Below are 18,809 nucleotides of genomic sequence, written 5' to 3' on the forward strand. Positions count from 1 at the left end.
AACCTAAATTTCTTGCAAACAGGTAACTACTTACATAGCGTTTACAACTATTTACATAATATTTACATTGTATTAGATATTATAAGTAAACTAGAAATGATTTAAAGCATAAGGAAAGATGTGCATAGATAATAAGAAAACACTACACCATTTTACCCAAGGGACTTGAGCATCCGAAGATTTTGATATCTCTGAGGGGTCCTGAAATGGAAACCCCTTGAATACCAAGGAACAATAGTTTTAAGAATAGTTAAAGCAAGAGACCAAATGATGGTACACATTTCTTTAGTCTCAAAAATTTTACTAACAAGCAGAGTCATTTTTCCTAGCAACCACTTGCCTGCTAAATAAATCTAATGATCAAGGTGAAATCTTTTCTTTTTTGCTGGAAATAAGAAATCTACAAATCTGAAATACAGAAACCCAATTTTAACCTCAACTGCCATTGAGACATAGGTGAAAAACCTTACATTTAGAGATGTAAAAGCTTACACAATAACAAAATGTATAATAATGATTCACATTTTTAAGAAATATTTTAAAAACATTAAAATGTATTAACAGGAATTAGTCTCACTGACCTATATATTTAATCTATTTTTAAACTACTGCTTGGGGAAGATTTTATGTAGAAATTTCATTTCATTCATGGGATACATAAAAAAAAAGATTGTTCTCAAATAATTGGGCTGAAATTGATTTGTTAGTTCACGTAAAAATTATCACAAGGTATAATTACAAAAATAATAGAATAAAATGTGTTAAAAACAAAACAACCATAATAAGTTTTTTGAAATTCAAATCTTAAAAAGTATACATCACACTCTAAAAAAAAAAAAAAAAGTATACATCACACTCTAAAGGCAAACTGACACCATAAGGAAAAAATGTTCTCATGTACAAGTTAAGGCAGTACCAAGAGTCCAAAAATATCTGTATTTCCCCAACTGAGACTTCCTGTAGTTCAGGCAGCCTTTGATGACCTCCAGATATAAACATTTTCAAATATAACATGTGACAGAATTTGGAGCATTTTCTGAAGTACAATTAGATCCAAACTAGAAATAAACTATAATGGCATTACAAAATTCTAATCTTCAATCAGATTACCTAAATCAGAGTGAATATGTTGTACAGCAGAAACCAACACAACCTAGTAAAGCAATTATCCTCCAATTAAAAAACTAAAAATTAAAAAAAAAAAAGACTGGATATGAGCAGAATGTAATAACTACAGAGTAAAGAGTAGATGAGAAAGAACTGCAAAGGCTTTGTATGATTATTAATAATTAGAATAATAATCATGTAGCATTACATCTCAGAAAATTTTCTAAAATATTAAAAAAAATAATCTATTTGGACGAATGAATGAAACAAGTCCCATAAACTGTTCAATATTTACATTTAATCCCTACAGGTTACCTAGTCAATAAAAATATCAGATCCTATCATATTTCTATCTCCAAATCAAAAGTTAGATGAAAATAAAGCAAGTTTGAGTATTACGACAAATGACTTAATAAGACCTCATTGTAGCAATTAATAAATAGTGTCACAGAAACAACATCCAAAGGAACTGAAAAGCACCAAAAAATCTGATCAAAAATAGTAAGTGCCATGTCACTTAAATAAATGTTCAATAAGTAACTTAAAAGCAAAAAAAAATGTTGATAAAAGTACTTAGAGCATAGAAACATTAAAGGAATGAACTGTATTTCATCTATTTTAAAGTGTTTTTCCCCCCACATTTTAACATCTGAAACTCATACAGCCTTGAATCTGGCTGTAAGTCAATTATTGCAGGTAGGTTATTTTTCTCCTGCCAGTCACCAGGCGCCCTATGGGAATGAGGTAACTCTGAATTTTCGCCTCAGGGCTGTTTTGGACAATACTGCAGCATGAATTCAGACTGAAAACCTGAATCAGTACTGGCTTAACAGTTCAAATTCTTAGGGAAGTTCTTTTTAACTCCCTCCACTCAGTGCCACAGTTGAGAAGTGCAAGTTTCTTTCCTGTCCTTTTCTGTGAGAAAGTTTATTTCCCTTTTAATTTTAGATTTATGTAAGTTGTAGCCTTTCAGTGTCCTAGCTTTTTAATGGGGTCCCTTTTTCCTTATCATGGGTTGTTTCCTTTGTTCTTCAGTAACACATAAATTATGGTATAAAACTGATAGCATCCTAAACTTAAATCAAATATGTACATCAAACGAAACAGCATCTCTCTAACATAATGATAAAAAGTAACAAGAGTAATATTAAGCAAATCAAGAAAATAAAAATGAAGTTGTAAATACCTGTCATTTGTATAAACTCTCAAAAGTCTTCTATCAAAATCACTTTCATATCTAAACCTCTCATCCATGTCTTCATTTACTTCTGGATCATAGCCTGGTCTGTAACACTGTTTATCAAAAGCACGATCCTCATTAAACCTGTGAAATCTTCTATCTGGAATGTCAGTCTTGCTGTCAAACCTTTGATGTTTTTTGTTGGAAACGCCTACTTCTTCATCGGTTTTTTTAATGACTCTTCTGTTGTTCCTTAATTCAATTTCATCATCTAATTTTCGGTACCTGTCCTCTTCTAGTCGTCTTTGGTTTAGAAGTTCTTCATATGCCTCTGAAGGAGTTAAGACATCTTTTCTAGGATCCTCTGAATTTTCGCAAAATGACTGTATTTGTGAAGGTAAATCAGGTTTAACCTGACTGATAGGTTTTTTACTTCTTTGATTCTTCTGCTGGTTAATAAAATAAAAAAAGAAAAAGATCTTAATGAGATGCTATTTCCTAAAAGGTAATTAAATACTCAAATGATGCTTAATCTATTTACCATCTCAACTCAAAGGCTTAATCACCCGTAAGAAATATCTTTTCTTTAGGAAATAACCTTCAAGGAAGTGTTACCCTTTAATAAAACTTAATAAATACAAAACAAATAAGCAACAATAATATGAATAGATGGCTACAAAAAGAGAAGATAAACTATCCCAAGGAGATTTTACAGATATTTTGGCAGTTAAATATTGGTTCAGAATATTTCAAATTAAATGCCTTCTCAACACAGAGAATATAGGATGCAGTAAATTTTTCAACCACTCTTAAATTTGGTTATATTTCCTTACATATATATGTATATACATACATATAGCTAGAAATTTGTCAGTACAAAAAATCACTTAAAAATAAAATATAAACAAACATTACTTAAAACCAATCTCTAAAATTAAATCTCCTCCATGAAGTTAAAGTTAAAAAGCAGAGTAAGTTCTTCAGTATGAGATAAAACCATTTACAAAATTAAATCTCTCTCCTGTGTTTGGTTCAGTTTTTTAAATATTTATATAAAAACTAAGTGAAATGTCTAATAATATAAAAATATTTTCAAGTGAATACAAATATTCAGCATGTGGTGGTAAAGATTTATTTAGAAGCAAAACCTACCTCAGTACTCTTTTCTACCTGTCTGAACTTTTCAGTGGATTCTTCCTTATCCCTGAGAAATTGATTGTATTCTTTGTTACGTTCAAGTTTCAACCTTTCCTTAAAATAGAAAACCAAAAGGTAATGTTAAAAAAAAATAAGGCAATGCTAATTTCAACATTAGGAAAAAGTACCTAACAGTCAAATCACACTCCTATAATTCAGGGATCCTACTCAGCATCAAGCTTTACTAATGTCAAAGGCAGGAACAATTGTAAAGCACAGGAGATGCAGGACGAGATCCGAGACCACCAGTGCAGTTCCCCTCGTTCATTCTGGCCACATTAAAATAAAGTTTACTACATGCTTGCTGCTGCTGCTGCTGCTAAGTCGCTTCAGTCGTGTCCGACTCTGTGCGACCCCATAGACGGCAGCCCACCAGGCTCCGCCGTCCCTGGGATTCTCCAGGCAAGAATACTGGAGTGGGTTGCCATTTCCTTCTCCAGTGCATGAAAGGGAAAAGTGAAAGTGAAGTCGCTCAGTCGTGTCCGACTCTTAGCGACCCCATGGACTATAGCCTACGAGGCTCCTCCGTCCATGGGATTTTCCAGGCAAGAGTACTGGAGTGGGGTGCCATTGCCTTCTCCATACTACATGCTTAAGTTCCGAGTTCCGATTAACACACGAGATCTCTAATATGAGGGCATGGCTTTGATTTTGAAACACCTGCATTTTATACTCCAATAGTTACTTGGCTTAGACGATACCTTCCTAGGAGCTGTGACCAGTAAGTCCCTGCATTCTAGGTTTCTTTACCGACAGCAATCCTAGAGAATCCAGGTGCACTCTGCCAAAAGCATTCATAAATAAATCTCTTCCACCAGTAAGTACATGAATGTGTTTGCCAGTAGATCTGTCATTAGCATGTTTCCAAGACTTGACCAGGCTACCTTCCTACTTTCCTTCTCAAGGATATCTCTTGCCTCCAATTCCTCACACCCAACTCTTGAAAGACCTGCTTCTATCCATTTCCTTCCCAAGTTTAAGGAAAGATCTTCGTTCTATTTAAAACATAAAAACGTAAAATTATCACAGTAACTAAAATATTATAACATCAATGTTCTGTTGAAACATAAATATGTTGTATTAGGAAATGTTCTTAAGCCCCAATACCTTCAGCATCATTGAAACAACATAATCTAAAAAAGTTTTGCAAGAAGTGAGGCTGTCTTTTGAAACTTACTGTCCATTTGCCTTATATACTATATCATGATTCTGATCTAGCTAGCGTATTTGAATATCTACAAGAGGAACACAGTGCTTAATCACTACCCCCTGTTAAGATAATATACATTTATTTGTGATAGGAACACACATTCAAATAGCCCAAAAGTCACCTACATAAAAGCTCAGTATACTCTCTCATCCACTCATCTCACTGATAATTTTTTCATATACCATGAACTTTATAGCTTAGAAACCGATGCTTTAAAAAATGAATTCTGAATATTCAATAAATCAATATATTAAAGGAACATAGCATATTACATGGTTACAAATGTAACATTCCAAAACATTTTTTAAACAGCACTAGAGACTCAACAGATTTTGAAAAAACTCAAGTATGGAAAATGACATAAACGTGTTTGCATTTAAATCAAGAGTATGCTCTTTCATGATTTTGATGCCTCAAGAAACTGCTATCCATAACAACTACTCCTATCCACCTACCTTAGCAGATAACCTCTCACCAATAGGAAGAGAAACTCCCAGAGTAGATGGATCTGTTTCACTCGTGGATAGAAAATTTTTCTGTATATATACACACACATTAAAAAAATATATTACCTAATTGCCTTTATAAAATGTTTCATAAATGTGCTTTACATTCTATTAATATAGTCTAAATTATTACATTATACAGAGCAACAGAATGAAATGAAGATGAAGACAGAAACTACAAATGTGTGAAGACTATACCAAAATTAGAAAAAAAGAGAATTTTCTCAGTTCTCTGCAATTAATGGATATCTATTTAAATGCCAGAAGACATAAACTATGAATGTTATTTCTTTCTGAGCCTCTCCATTCCTGTCCATTAACCATTTATGTAATGCAGTGTGACAGAGCATCAGACTAGGAATCCAAAGGTCTGGGCTCTTGTACCAGCTACAACAATTTTCAGCTATGCTACACTAAGCAAGTCACTTAATCTCTCTAATCCAAACTTTGTCCTGTAAAATGAAACTGGAATCTGTTCTGCCTTAACAAAGCTGCTACAAGATCAAGAAGGATTTAAAAAATGTAAAATCTCTTTGAACACCATAAAACAAACACAAGGGATTTATAAAAAATATATACAATCCCAACTTTCTGGTACTGGTACTGAGTAGTCATATAATCTGGAGAAGTTACTTAATTTCTCTGCTTCTGTTTCTTTGTAAAACCATAATAATAGCATCTATATTATTAAATCAATCAATACTTATTAACCTAATTCTATGATTTTTCTGTATTCATAAAACAAGCAATCTAATACTTTCCTGTTACTTTTACAGGTGGTAGGGAGAAAAAGATAAGCATATGTTCCCTATATGTAAGAGATTTATAATTCAAATGAAGAAATAAACATGGAAACAAATAACTACAATATAATGTACTGCAACAGAGTTACACTCAAAACATCATTGGAACAAAATAATTGATAAAACAGACTAATCTGAATTTAGAAATAAGCTGTGCTACAAAAGCTAATTTGAAAGGTGGTTATATAAATTCTAAGCTTATTTGTTAAGAGAAACAATTTGACACATGACTAGATCCCTGAGTCAGCTTGATCCCTATATACCAAAGTACAATGTAAACCTAGTCATTTTGTAGTTACACATGTATCAAAAAACACAGAGTTCCAATCTTGAGCATACAGAGATACTGCATCCTTATTCCTTCATTAAGCCATGCCCCACTCCAAACACGGAGGGGCCCAGAATGATGTTTGTACTTTTCAATAAAATGAAAAAAATTAATAATAAGGACAACACAGTGAGCTTCACTAAACTTTAATCATTCACTCATTCGTTTAGTAAATATTGAGTGCCCAATATGTCTACACTGTTTGATACATCTGGGACTTATCAGTGAAGAAAACAAAAGATCTTTGCCTTCCCAAAGTTCACATTCCAGCAGGGGAAACTGACAAGAAATAATAAACACACTGAAGAGTAATTCTACAGTATGTTAGAAAGTGGTAAGTGCTATGGCCAGAAAATAAATAAATAAAATCAAAAGAATAGTTGACAGGTAGCCTACAGGCTTCCAGGGGATGGGAGTCGAAAGATCGGAAATCTGGAGTTCCCTTTTTAGACACGCTCAACACAAGATACCCACTAGATTTCTAAGTGAAAATGTCAAGAGTTTGAGGTTCAGGAGAGAGGTCTGGGCTGGAAATAATTTACTGACTCAGTTTAAAAACTTCTGAGAATATGTTCTTTTTGTGTTTAGATGGTCAAGTGTTTTTTATTCTAAAGAATACAAAGAAAATGGTAGTTCACTGTTTAAGTGGCTCTTCTTGGCAGAACTTTAAGATTTGATCATTTTCTTAAGTTAATACTCATGCAAAAGTCTTGCGAGAGAATGGGACTCGGAAACTGTACATATTCCAGGGGGTCAAGGAGCCATGGCAGCCGCCTCCCCATATCCTACATAATTTTCTTTTTCCCTTGCTTTCCTCTCCACTCCCACCTTCTCAGATGTCAACCAAAAATTGTCTGTCATATTAAGGAACTACTGTTCCTCTACCACAACTATATTCTTAATAATCCAAGACCAAAAATTCCTTCACAGCCCTTTACATTTAAAGATTTGTGCTCCTCAATTCTTCTCTTTCATAAAGGCAATTTCTTCTTATACCTTCCATTCTTTTTTTAAAACGTTGTGTCTATAAAATAATGTAAAATCCACAAGTGGTAGTTTAGTCGCAAGTTTTGTCTGACTCTTGCGGCCCCAGACTGTACTAGATACTAAAGGAAAACCTCACCCAACAAGTGGTAGGGAAGGGGAGAGGATAATGAGGCCCAAGGCCAGGGAGGCAGGCTGGATCGTGAGAAGACTACTCACGTCATGCTAAGGAACTTGGATTTTTTTTTTTTTTAATAAATTTATTTATTTTAGTTGGGGGCTAATTACTTTACAATATTGTAATAGTTTTTGCCATACATTGACATGAATCAGCCATGGGTTTACATGTGTTCCCCTTCCTGGACCCCCCACCCACCTCCCTCCCCATCCCATCCCTATGGGTCATCCCATTGCCCCGGCCCTGAGCATTTGTCTCATGCATCGAACATGGAATGGTGTTCTGTTTCACATATGATAATATACATGTTTCAATGCTATTCTCCCAGAATGTCCCACCCTCACCTTCTCCCTCAGAGTCCATCCTGAAGGCAGAGAGGAGACACAGAAGGATTTCAACTGGTAAGGGACAGGATCATGCTGGAACATAGCATGGAGAATGGACTGAGAATCAGGGCAAGGAGATCAGTCAAAAATCTGGAGGCCTTTCCTGATCATTACAGTACCTGCCTTGTTAAGAGTTATCACTGTCTGAATTGAATAAAGGTTATCTCTACAACTAGATTCTAAGCCCCTCAAAGACAAAATTCATACCAGATTCATCTCCATGACAAGTGTTTAAAAAGTGTTGGCTGAAAGATAGATGGATGTCTGAGATTCATTTTAAAAAGTTTTATAAAATGTTTTCTTCATTTTCCAATATAAGTTTGCAAATGTAATCCACAGGTTTGGGTACCAAAATATTGAGTAATCCAGACTGACAATAAACAGTTCAAAAATATCTTAGAATATCTTAAATATTCTGTTGTCTTATTAATCTTAATGCAACTAGTACAATTATAATTATTTTGAAGAACAAAAACGTGCATGCTGAGAACAAATGAATTTACAATAGCTGCAGAATATTTCTAAAAGATGCATAAGAAAGCAACAAAAACAAATGCAAAGCAGCAATCAAAAAGAATGCTTGATTGTACTAATGGAAACGTAAGATGTATAGACTGGCATTTTGCTAAAAGCAAGGATCCAAAATGGTGCCATTCAAAAGTCTCTGAATCACAAATGAAGTTATTTTTATTAGTTTGAGAACAATATCATATATGCAAATAATTACAAGCTACTAGATCTAAAATAAAACAGTAAAGAAGAACATTTTGCAGGCAACCCTACCTTTCTTTTTGCTTGTGTAATACCCTAAAGTCAAGGGAAACAAACCATTGGTAAAATGTATTCAAAGTCCTTTCTCTTTATGTCAAATCAGAATAAATAAGAGACGATTCATACATGTGGAATAAACATCACAAAGTAGGAAGAAACTAAAGAATCTCTTGGGATGACTAGAAACATCATGACTGTTTTAGATACATTTATAAGCTAGTAAAATAAACTATATTTTACAACTTATAATAAATCATTAGTTATCATATAATTTAACAAAAAATACTTAAAACAAGAGTTTCACTAAGTAAGTAGATTAAACCATAAAGCAAAACCTGATGGTTAAGGAAATATGCTGAATGACGTTTTATAACCTTAGTTCTTAGGAAAATAACTAGAAACCAGAACTCCACATATCATTTCAATACATGGTTGAGGGGAAGAGAGTAGTAGCTGGGCTATTTCACACCATGACTACTTTACAAAACACATGAACAACAATAATTTACAATCTCATTTAAAATTAGAACCCACTGCCCTCCTTAAAAGGTCAAGAGTCTGTGTTATTTCATGGCACCAATTCTCAGAACCACTTTTTTCTCTATCAATGTCATATATATCACTTAACTTTCACTACAGGACATTGCCAGATACCCCTAAAAATGTAAATATTAATGTATGTGACTAAAAAATCTTATGAAAATAAATTCAGGAGGTAAATTCTAAAGCACAAAACCAAACGAGTTACTAGAAGTCATTACCTGAGTAAGATAGCGTCTGTAATCTTGTCGCAATTCTTCTTTCAGTTTATGTTTCTTCTGTTCATAGTCTTCCCCAAGTGGTAAACTTAATCCATAATCAATTCCTAGAAAGAAAACAACTTCTTAAGCAATGTAGCTCATTGCAACCCAATCTCAATTTCAATGCAATGTCCTGTAACAAAGCACAGTAGGAAGGAACACAGTCATGTTGATTCTGAGACTTGGATCAGGATAATAAATTTTTTATTTGAAATGTTTCAATAGGTAATACATTCAAACAATGGAAAATATTCCTCCCACCCACTTCTCCCGCCCAGAACAACCAACACTGCTGTATCTGTGTCTTCTTCCAGAGGTTTTCTTATACATCTATAAAAGGTATCTACATAGTACTGTGTGTGTGTTATATTTAGTTCTTCCCCTTTTAGATAGATGGCTCTGCATTGTTTGCCATATTGCTTTTTTTTTTTTTTTGATGTGGACCATTTTTAAAGTCTTTATTGAGCTCGTTACAACATTGTCTCTGGTCTATCTCTGGTTTTTTGGCTGCAAGGCTTGCAGGATGCCAGCTCCACAAACAGGTGTTCCCACACCCCCTAGATTGAAGGGTGAGCTCTTAACCACTGGACTGCCAGGGAAGTCCCTGCCATCTCGCTTTTTGAAGGACAGCAAAATTAAAGCAAAGAAAAGCCAATTACCTTTACTTCTTCATTTAATTCTGCTGAAATTTCTTTTAAAATACCTACAACAACTTTAATATGTGTCTTTCAGTCTGTGAAAATTAATAATCTGATATTCTGACATAAAAGAATATGTGTCATAACAATTCTTTTAATTGAAGTATAGCTGATTTACAATGTTGTGCTAATTTCTGCTGTACAGCAAAGTGACTTAGTTACATATATACATATGAAAGTGAAGTCGCTCAGTCATGTCCGAGTCTTTACAACCCCATGGACTGTATAGTCCATGGAATTCTCTAGGCCAGAATACTGGAGTCGGTAGCCTTTCCCTTCTCCAGGGGATCTTCCCAACCCAGGGAGTTTCTCATATTCCTTTCCATTATGGTTTATCACAGGATATTGAATGTAACATGTTTGAAAAAACTGTTAGGCCATGCATGGTTTAGGCTGAAATTTCCAAAAAATTTTAAAGTTGCCAATTCTGATTTCATATAAATGGATATTAATTTTTACTGTGGTAAACAGACATTTTAACCATTTTCAAGCTACAATTCACTGGTATTAAGTACATTGAAAATGTTGTGCAATCATTCAGTTCAGTTGCTCAGTCGTGTCCGACTCTTTGTGACCCTATGAATCGCAGCACACCAGGCCTCCCTGTCCGTCACCAACTCCCGGAGTTTACCCAAATTCATGCCCATCGAGTTGGTGATGCCATCCAGCCATCTCATCCTCTGTCGACCCCTTCTTCTCCTGCCCCTAGTCCTTCCCAGCATCAGGGTCTTTTCCAATGAGTCAACTCTTCACATGAGGTGGCCAAAGTACTGGAGTTTCAGTTTCAGCATCAGTTCTTCCAATGAACACCCAGGATTGATTTCCTCCAGGATGGACTGGTTGGTTGTATCTCCTTGCAGTCCAAGGGACTCTCAATACTCTTCTCCAACACCACAGTACAAAAGCATCAATTCTTCGGTGCTCAACTTTCTTCCCAGTCCAACTCTCACATCCATACATGACTACTGGAAAAACCATAGCCTTGACTAGATGGAGCTTTGTTGGCAAAGTAATTTCTCTGCTTTTTAATATGCTGTCTAGGTTGGTCATAACTTTCCTTCCAAGAAGTAAGCGTATTTTAATTTCATGGCTGCAATCACCATCTGCAGTGATTTTGGAGCCCCCAAAAATTAAGTCTGACACTGTTTCCACTGTTTTCCCCATCTATTTGCCATGAAGTGATGGGACCAGATGCCATGATCTTAGTTTTCTGAATGTTGAGCTTTAAGCCAACTTTTTCACTCTTCTTTTTCACTTTCATCAAGAGGCTTTTTAGTTCCTCTTCACTTTCTGCCATAATGGTGGTGTCATCTGCATATCTGAGGTTATTGATATTTCTCCCAGCAATCTTGATTCCAGCTTGTGCTTCTTCCAGCCCAGCGTTTCTCATGATGCACTCTGCATATAAGTTAAATAAGCATGGTGACAATATATAGCCTTGACATACTCCTTTTCCTATTTGGAACCAGTCTGTTGTTCCATGTCCAGTTCTAACTGTTGCTTCCTGATCTGCATACAGGTTTCTCAAGAGACAGGTCAGGTGGTCTGGTATTTCTATCTCTTTAAGAATTTTCCACAGTTTATTGTGATTCACACAGTCAAAGGCTTTGGCATAGTCAATAAAGCAGAAATAGATGTTTTTCTGGAACTCTCGTGCAATCATTACCACTTTCCATTTCCAGAGTTTTGTCATTCCAAATAGAAATTCTGAAAAAGAATCTTAGTTTTCTAAGAAAAACTTCTATTCTGAGTAGGGCTTCCTTACACAAGAGTTCAAAATTCGAATTACATTTTGGGGTGATGACCATAGCGATGGCTGCACAACTTGTAAATACACTGAAGACCACTGAATTGTACAGTTTAAATGGGTAAACTTTATAGTATGTAAATTATATCTTAACAGTTAAAATCAAATTATATGCTTTAAAAATATTTTTAATACTAAAACACTATGTCAAGCACCGATATCATGTAAGTGTTTGAATTTCTGAAACCTCTTTCACTTTTTTAGTCCTACTAGGCAATACTAAAGAATAAAATATTATTTCTGAACAAAGTAAATTTTCCTCAAAGTCAGCTACAAGAAATACAGATGAAACAACTGACTGTAGGTAATACACCAATAAGGATATTACCATTTTTTCTGCCTTATTCCTCATAATGCATCTAAATGATGGAAACTTTTCATGACTGTGTCATATCACTGCTTTGTCACATCACTAAAATGTTTCAGGAGCAAAAATAAAACCAAAGTAGTATAAATATAAACAAATGTCTATTGATTTTTATGTAATACTAAATTCCCCTTTCTACCATAAAAACCCGAATTCTCTCCATAAACACTCCTGGCCTACTTAACTCCTAATGACGAGGGTAAAACAGAGGACTCCTTAAAGACACCTCTTACTCATGCTCCCAATTCTCTTCCAAAAGAATCTAAAGCATTCCATATAAATTCGTCCAAGAAAAACATTCTTTTCTCACAAAGAAAATTTAAAAACTTATTTTCAAAGATACATAATTTAAGCCTAAAGAGAAAAATGGTTTGCTTCTCACATCCAGAAAGGAATTTCAGACATGAAATTAAACTATAAAATCCATGAAGGCACGGTCCATGCTTTATTCAACTTTACAATAAATGTGTGAATGAATATATGAATGAATGCCTGAGTAAGAGAAAGATCAAGAAGAAAAACACTGTTCTTAGTATTTCATTTCTGCTTTTAGGAGTATGATTGCATAGAAAGAGTAAGCATAATGACTAGTAACCAGAGTTACATGTCTCTAGTTTCACAGCGTCACAATGGATGCACTATTTTGTCAAGGAGGAAAAGAAAACAGTGCTACAAGGATGATGCCCCCCAATGTGCTCAGCTTTCCTACTCAGCAGAACAAGTAATTTACAGCTTTTTAAGTCATGTATTTAAGGTGGCTTTTACTGCTGATTTTCAACTCTGCTTGATGGGTTTATATGAAAGAAAATAAAGAAAAATATGGTTCCTTTTCATTTATAATTACTATTCATATTAAGTTTATCATGAGTATCTGCTTTTTACTATTGATTCAAATAGTATTTGTAGTAACTGTCTTAAAAGATGAGTGAGAATACATAATGCCTTCAGAATTAATTAAAATTTTATTAACTAAATGTTCAGTCAACAGAAAATATTTACTTTTTAATCATGTTTGTTATCTCGTACCAATGTTTTACAATATTAGAGGTAGGTCACAGACATAAAATTAACAACTGTATAGAACAATTTAAATATTCTGTGCACTTTAAACTAAGTATTAACAATGGGATCCTAACCAACTTAATGAACTGAGAAATATGGTAAGACTTACCTTTTCAAGGCAGTTGTCTTCTGATTGTTCAAGGGGCAAGTAAAGCATCAGTGTCACCTTAGGGTCAGCTGAAGTGATGTCACTTACCAAATACAACATCAGTGACTCTAAGTTAACATTATGCTTCAGAGCTAGAGCAATTAAAAGTATTTGGTTTCCATAGTGACTATGGGTTAAACATTTAAAACTACAGTGTGTGATCTTTTTAAAATTAGTTTTTATTTTCTAAATAGCACTCATAGTAAATACTTTACAGATTACCATGGAACACTTAGTTTCTTCTTTTCATTATTATACTACCATCAAAAAGTATCATGCCCAAATAATCAAAGGACAAATTATAGGAAATACTACTAAGCTTTTCCATAAGCAAGTGACTTATCAAGAGATGCAAATACTTTGAGGAGAACTTCCGCTAAGAGACATTATTATAAAGGACCCATTTGACTTGTACAAACTGCACCAAAGAGGTAAAATGTCTGGGATTTAGCTTGGAATAAGACTACATATGCTACAAGGAGTGACAATTAAAAGTAATACTAAAAATTAGTAAAAACAATTTACTTTTATTTTGTCTAATTTCCAAAATCTTTTTTAACTTAAACCCTAGAATGACGCTGCAATATGAAACTCTGTTGTTGCTTCTTTTCTGATATTATTTTTAAATTGCAGCAATGTAACTTTCCTTCCTTATAATTCTTTTCCAAATTTCCACAAGCACAACTGTATTTAAAATAAATTTTTAAAAATCATACTAAATAATTTCTAGTAACAAGAATAAAATTTTTTCTTACTTCAATAATCTGCAAACTTTTTGCTTGCAGATTTACTTGACTTCTGAGAATGAAAGCTAAAATAAATTTAGGGCATTCCGGAGCCTGAAATCAATGGCACTTTGATATGAGTGAGAGATATTGCCTAGAAATGGCAAATGGATAAAAAATACCTAGAGCCTACAAACATTAAAGATGGATTATGGAGTATCCAAAGTTTAGAGGTGAGGGAGATAGAAAGGAACCAGAAAAAATAAAGACTTTTGAAAAGGACTGTGTTGGGAGTCTTCAAAGCCATCCCCAGGTTTGGTGACTTGACAGGACTCACAGAATGCAGAAGCCATTATACTCACAATTATGGTTTATTACCCTGCAAGGATACAGAGCAAAATTAACAAAGGAATGCGGCACTGTCCAGGGTAAACTAGGCTCAAACTTCAAGAGTTCTTCCCCGGTGGAATCACACAGGACGTGCCTAATTCCTGCGCAACAAGCTGTGACAGCACACGTGAAGTGTCGTCTCCCAGGGAAGCTCCCTACTCAGCGCCCAGGGTTTTTAATATGAGCTGGTCACCTAGGCACCCTCTGCCTAGTACGTACCAAAATTCCAGGCTCTACAGACAGAAAGCAGGTACTCTACATAAACCATATGGTTTATATAAAGTTTAGGCACAATGAGCCATTCTTTTTATCAATGTAGGAAACTATTTACAAGCTAAATTCCAGACAGCAGCCAACAGTCAGTCTGCAGTGGAAACCCTAGCAGCAGACAGTAACTGTTCCAGGTCTGTCAACAGACAGTAAGGTTCTTAATCTCAAGAGGTCATGGTCACGTCCCTATACTGTAAATGGTGGTATCTTCAAATGCACAACAGGATTTATGCTACCATATACAGAAAAAGACGGAGAAGGCAATGGCACCCCACTCCAGTACTCCTGCCCGGAAAATCCCATGGATGGAGGAGCCTGACAGGCTGCAGTCCATGGGGTCACTAAGAGTCAGACACGACTGAGCGACTTCACTTTCACGCATTGGAGAAGGAAATGGCAACCCACTCCAGTGTTCTTGCCTGGAGAATCCCAGGGACGGGGGAGCCTGGTGGGCTGCCGTCTATGGGGTCACACAGAGTTGGACACGACTGAAGCGACTTAGCAGCAGCATACAGAAAAAGAAGAGAGGATTATACACATGTGTGTAGTCTAGTCATGAAACTGTATACAAGAAACTGCTAAATAACTAGAGGACAAGGTTAGGAGGATCATCAATTCTCATGCTATATACGTCTGTGTCTTTTTTTTTTTTTACCATATGCACGTTTTCCTTTATTTCTTTAATGAAAAACACAGGGGGGGGAAAACCTTAAATACAGCAATGCTTTCATCCTTATCACTGAACCAGGAACTACACTTTAAAAGCAGTACAGAATCTATAGATGTAGAGTCAAAATACACCTACGTATGAAAAGAATGTTGAAAGTATTTATTGTATTATTGCACTTATTAAAAATGTCTTTCAGGATATAAAACATCAAAATGAAAGGAATAATCCTCAACCAGTCTAAAGGGAAATGTTCAACTTCTCTGAAGAAGAGAAAGGATGAGGGGAAGATCTTTGACTGAAGTATGACAGAACTAAATTTGAAAGATTAAAGGAAGCATTTCTCATCAATAATGCTTATGAAACATGAAAATGAGCTGGTCAGAAAGGTTTAAGGATTTCTAAATAAAATAATAACAAGTATTATGCCTAGAAATGGTTTATGGAGATGGAAGACAGCATTTGCTTTTACAGATTGTTTTCAGCCAATTTTCTCATAGTTTCATTAAATCTAAGTAATTTTAACAAACTCCTTATCAGTGACACCATTTCATCAGCATATATCAACAAAGCCATGCACATGCTGTGTATAATAAATAATCTAGCTAGCCTCTGTCTCTGGGAGGCAACTTCTAAATTCTTGGAATCTTCTGAGTCATGAGATCATGACAGGTCCCCAGAACAAACCTCTAAGTTGATACTAATAAGATGACTCACAAACAGCCCCTAGATGGTTTGAGCTAAAGAGATAATACAGATGGAGACTGTTCACACCAAAAAGATCAAACATGTAATTGGAGGGTTGCACCTTTGACCCATGCGACATCAGCCTGACCTCAGGAAAGTAGGAGGTCTGGAGAGAATGAGCCACATGGACAGTGACAAAATCATTCATGCTTATACAATGAAACCCCTGTAAAAATTCTAGACACCAAAACTCGGGTGAGCATCCTAGGTGGCAGTACTCTATACTGACACCTATTGATGTGCTAGGAGGGTAACACATCCCTGAGGCTGAGGGAAGCTTCACGTTTGGACCCTCCCAGACCAGGCCCTGTGTGTGTCTCTTCCTTTGGCTGGCTGATCTGTATCCTTTTGCTATAATAAACCTGTAATGATAAGGACAGCACTTTCCTGAGCTCTGGGAGTCATCTAGTGCGTTATCAAACTTGAGGAGGTGGTAGAAACAGTTCGTCAGAAGAAGGATGGCCTGCGAACCCCACACTTGCATCTGGTATTTGAAGTAATAGAAGTCTTGTAGGTTAAGACTTGCTGAAGTCTAACACTCCTCAAATCCTTTGGTCAGAGGTAAAAATGCTGGAAGGAGCCACATGGATGAGCATTATCCATGAATATTGTCGTCTAACAGAAATGAATTTACATAATCATAAAAATGTAGTGATACATGACAGCTGTACAATGAACTATTAATAGGCTGCCTTCATTGGCTAAAACAAATATTGCCAGTTTATATATCACTGATAGCTACTATGCTTAATTACTCATTCAAAATATGGTGTCACTGAGCTTAATTCAATGTATAAATTTTAGACCAGTTTGTTTTATAATTCCTCAATGAGATCACTTACGGAAAATTGTTGTCAAGTTATTTTACATTTTTCCTAACATCAAAAATTAAGTTTTTGCCCTAATCTTAAGACCACAATTATTGAGGCAAGAGATCAGTAACTGAATGCTCAAAGGTACAAAATCAAATTATTATTCTTTAGAAAGATTCAATGTGCATCAAAAATAATTATACTTCAGTTGGCAATTAAAAAAATAATCCATGAAAACTAAATTCTACACACCTAACAAAATTGCTTATTTTTGCCATGGGACCTTCATTCATTCAAAACATCTTCTCTAAACACCAAAATGCCAGACACTGTGTTAGGCAATGAACGTACAATGGAAGAAAAGCTGGAGTGCCATAGGGGTAAAACAGAGAGCTGAACAAGTTCAAAACTGTTGTTCAAGGGGAGAGCCAATGTCACAGGAGTATAAAGTGGGAATGGCCAACACAATCTGGTAAAGGTAATAAAAGAGTAAAATCACCATAATGGAAACAAGAAGCCATTGAAGGGTTTGAAATAGAGACTAACATGACAGATTCGGTTTGGGGGAGGACATCAACTGGCAGTGCAAAGACTTAATAGAGAAGGCTAGATTGTACAACAAAAAGGACACTAGAAAAAAAAATCTAAGTGAAAGCCAATGGACGCCTACATAAAATGATCTCTGTGGAATTAGAGAAAAGTCAACTTATTTGAGGTTTAGATGTTAGACTCTCTGAACTATGTAATTATTTGCTGCAGGATACGAAAAGGAAAAAAGGTGTCAAAGGTGACCACAAAACCAGCTCACTAAAGTTTGAGAGGAGTCAAGTTAATTTTGTACATGTTGATTCTGAGTCCAAGACATCCAAGTACAGATGTCATTAAAACATCTTTGATGAACTGGAATTAGGATAGAGATTAAGGAGTAACGAGCACACTAATGGTAATAAAGCCCTGTGAATGAATAAGGGATACCAGTTAAAGAAGAGGGGGAAGTCATTATCTATTAAGTTAGACTTTAAACTCTACATGATTTGTGAGTGTAATAAAGAATAAGTTTTATTCTAGTTCTTAAAAATAAAAAACCTAGTTTAAAAATGCAGAAAGTCAGGAAATTAATATTTATTGTCCATCAATAATGTGCCAATCATCTTTTCATACGTATTCAACTATTGTCACAATAACCTTTTAAGACAGACACAATTCTTAAGATGAGAAAACAAAGAGCTTAAATAATTTATGCCAGGTTGCAAAGGCATGACAGCTGCATTCCAAAGCAACTTACAACTCCAGAAAGTCAGTGATTCACCTCAGTGCTTGAGAGAACCTACTATCAAACTTTCAAAAAACTATCTCTCGGAATAATTAAATTTTCAATTCATAAAAATTTAGGGCTAGAAGATAATCTAACCTCTTTATGTTATAAAGAAACTGAGTGCCTTAGAGATTAAGGCACTTAACCAAAATATAATACTTTGTTCACTAAAGCTGCAGGCATGCTCAGTCGTGTCTGACTCTCTGCAACCCCATGAGCTATATATAGCCTGCCAGGCTCCACTGTCCATGGGATTTTTCCAGGCAAGAATACTGGAGTGGGTTGCTATTTCCTCCTCCAAAAGCTGTATATTAGCCAATAATCTGTAACAGACTCAGAATGGAAAAGGTT

General features: G+C 35.1%; 1 protein-coding gene across 44 annotated transcripts in view; it reads right to left on the minus strand.

Annotated features, from left to right (window-relative positions):
• Positions 1-18,809, minus strand: part of CSPP1 (centrosome and spindle pole associated protein 1) — a 180,388-nt gene that overhangs the window by 79,230 nt on the left and 82,349 nt on the right. For 11 of the 44 annotated variants that reach the window (XM_081503198.1, XM_081503195.1, XM_081503192.1 and 8 more), the window contains exons 4-7: positions 9,412-9,515; positions 5,150-5,230; positions 3,440-3,538; positions 2,294-2,736 (exon numbers count right to left, since the gene is read on the minus strand). In XM_081503198.1, the coding sequence (XP_081359324.1) occupies positions 2,294-2,736; positions 3,440-3,538; positions 5,150-5,230; positions 9,412-9,515 (727 nt within the window). Of the gene's footprint in view, positions 1-2,293; positions 2,737-3,439; positions 3,539-4,368; positions 4,480-5,149; positions 5,231-7,837; positions 7,913-8,662; positions 8,687-9,411; positions 9,516-18,809 lie in introns of all 44 variants that reach the window. The other 33 variants (XM_081503193.1, XM_081503191.1, XM_081503184.1 and 30 more) reach the window with 11 other exon arrangements.

This window comes from Giraffa tippelskirchi, chromosome 6 (genome assembly GCF_054371585.1).
Source record: "Giraffa tippelskirchi isolate mGirTip1 chromosome 6, T2T-mGirTip1v1.2.pri, whole genome shotgun sequence".
NCBI classification, from domain to species: Eukaryota; Metazoa; Chordata; class Mammalia; order Artiodactyla; family Giraffidae; genus Giraffa; species Giraffa tippelskirchi.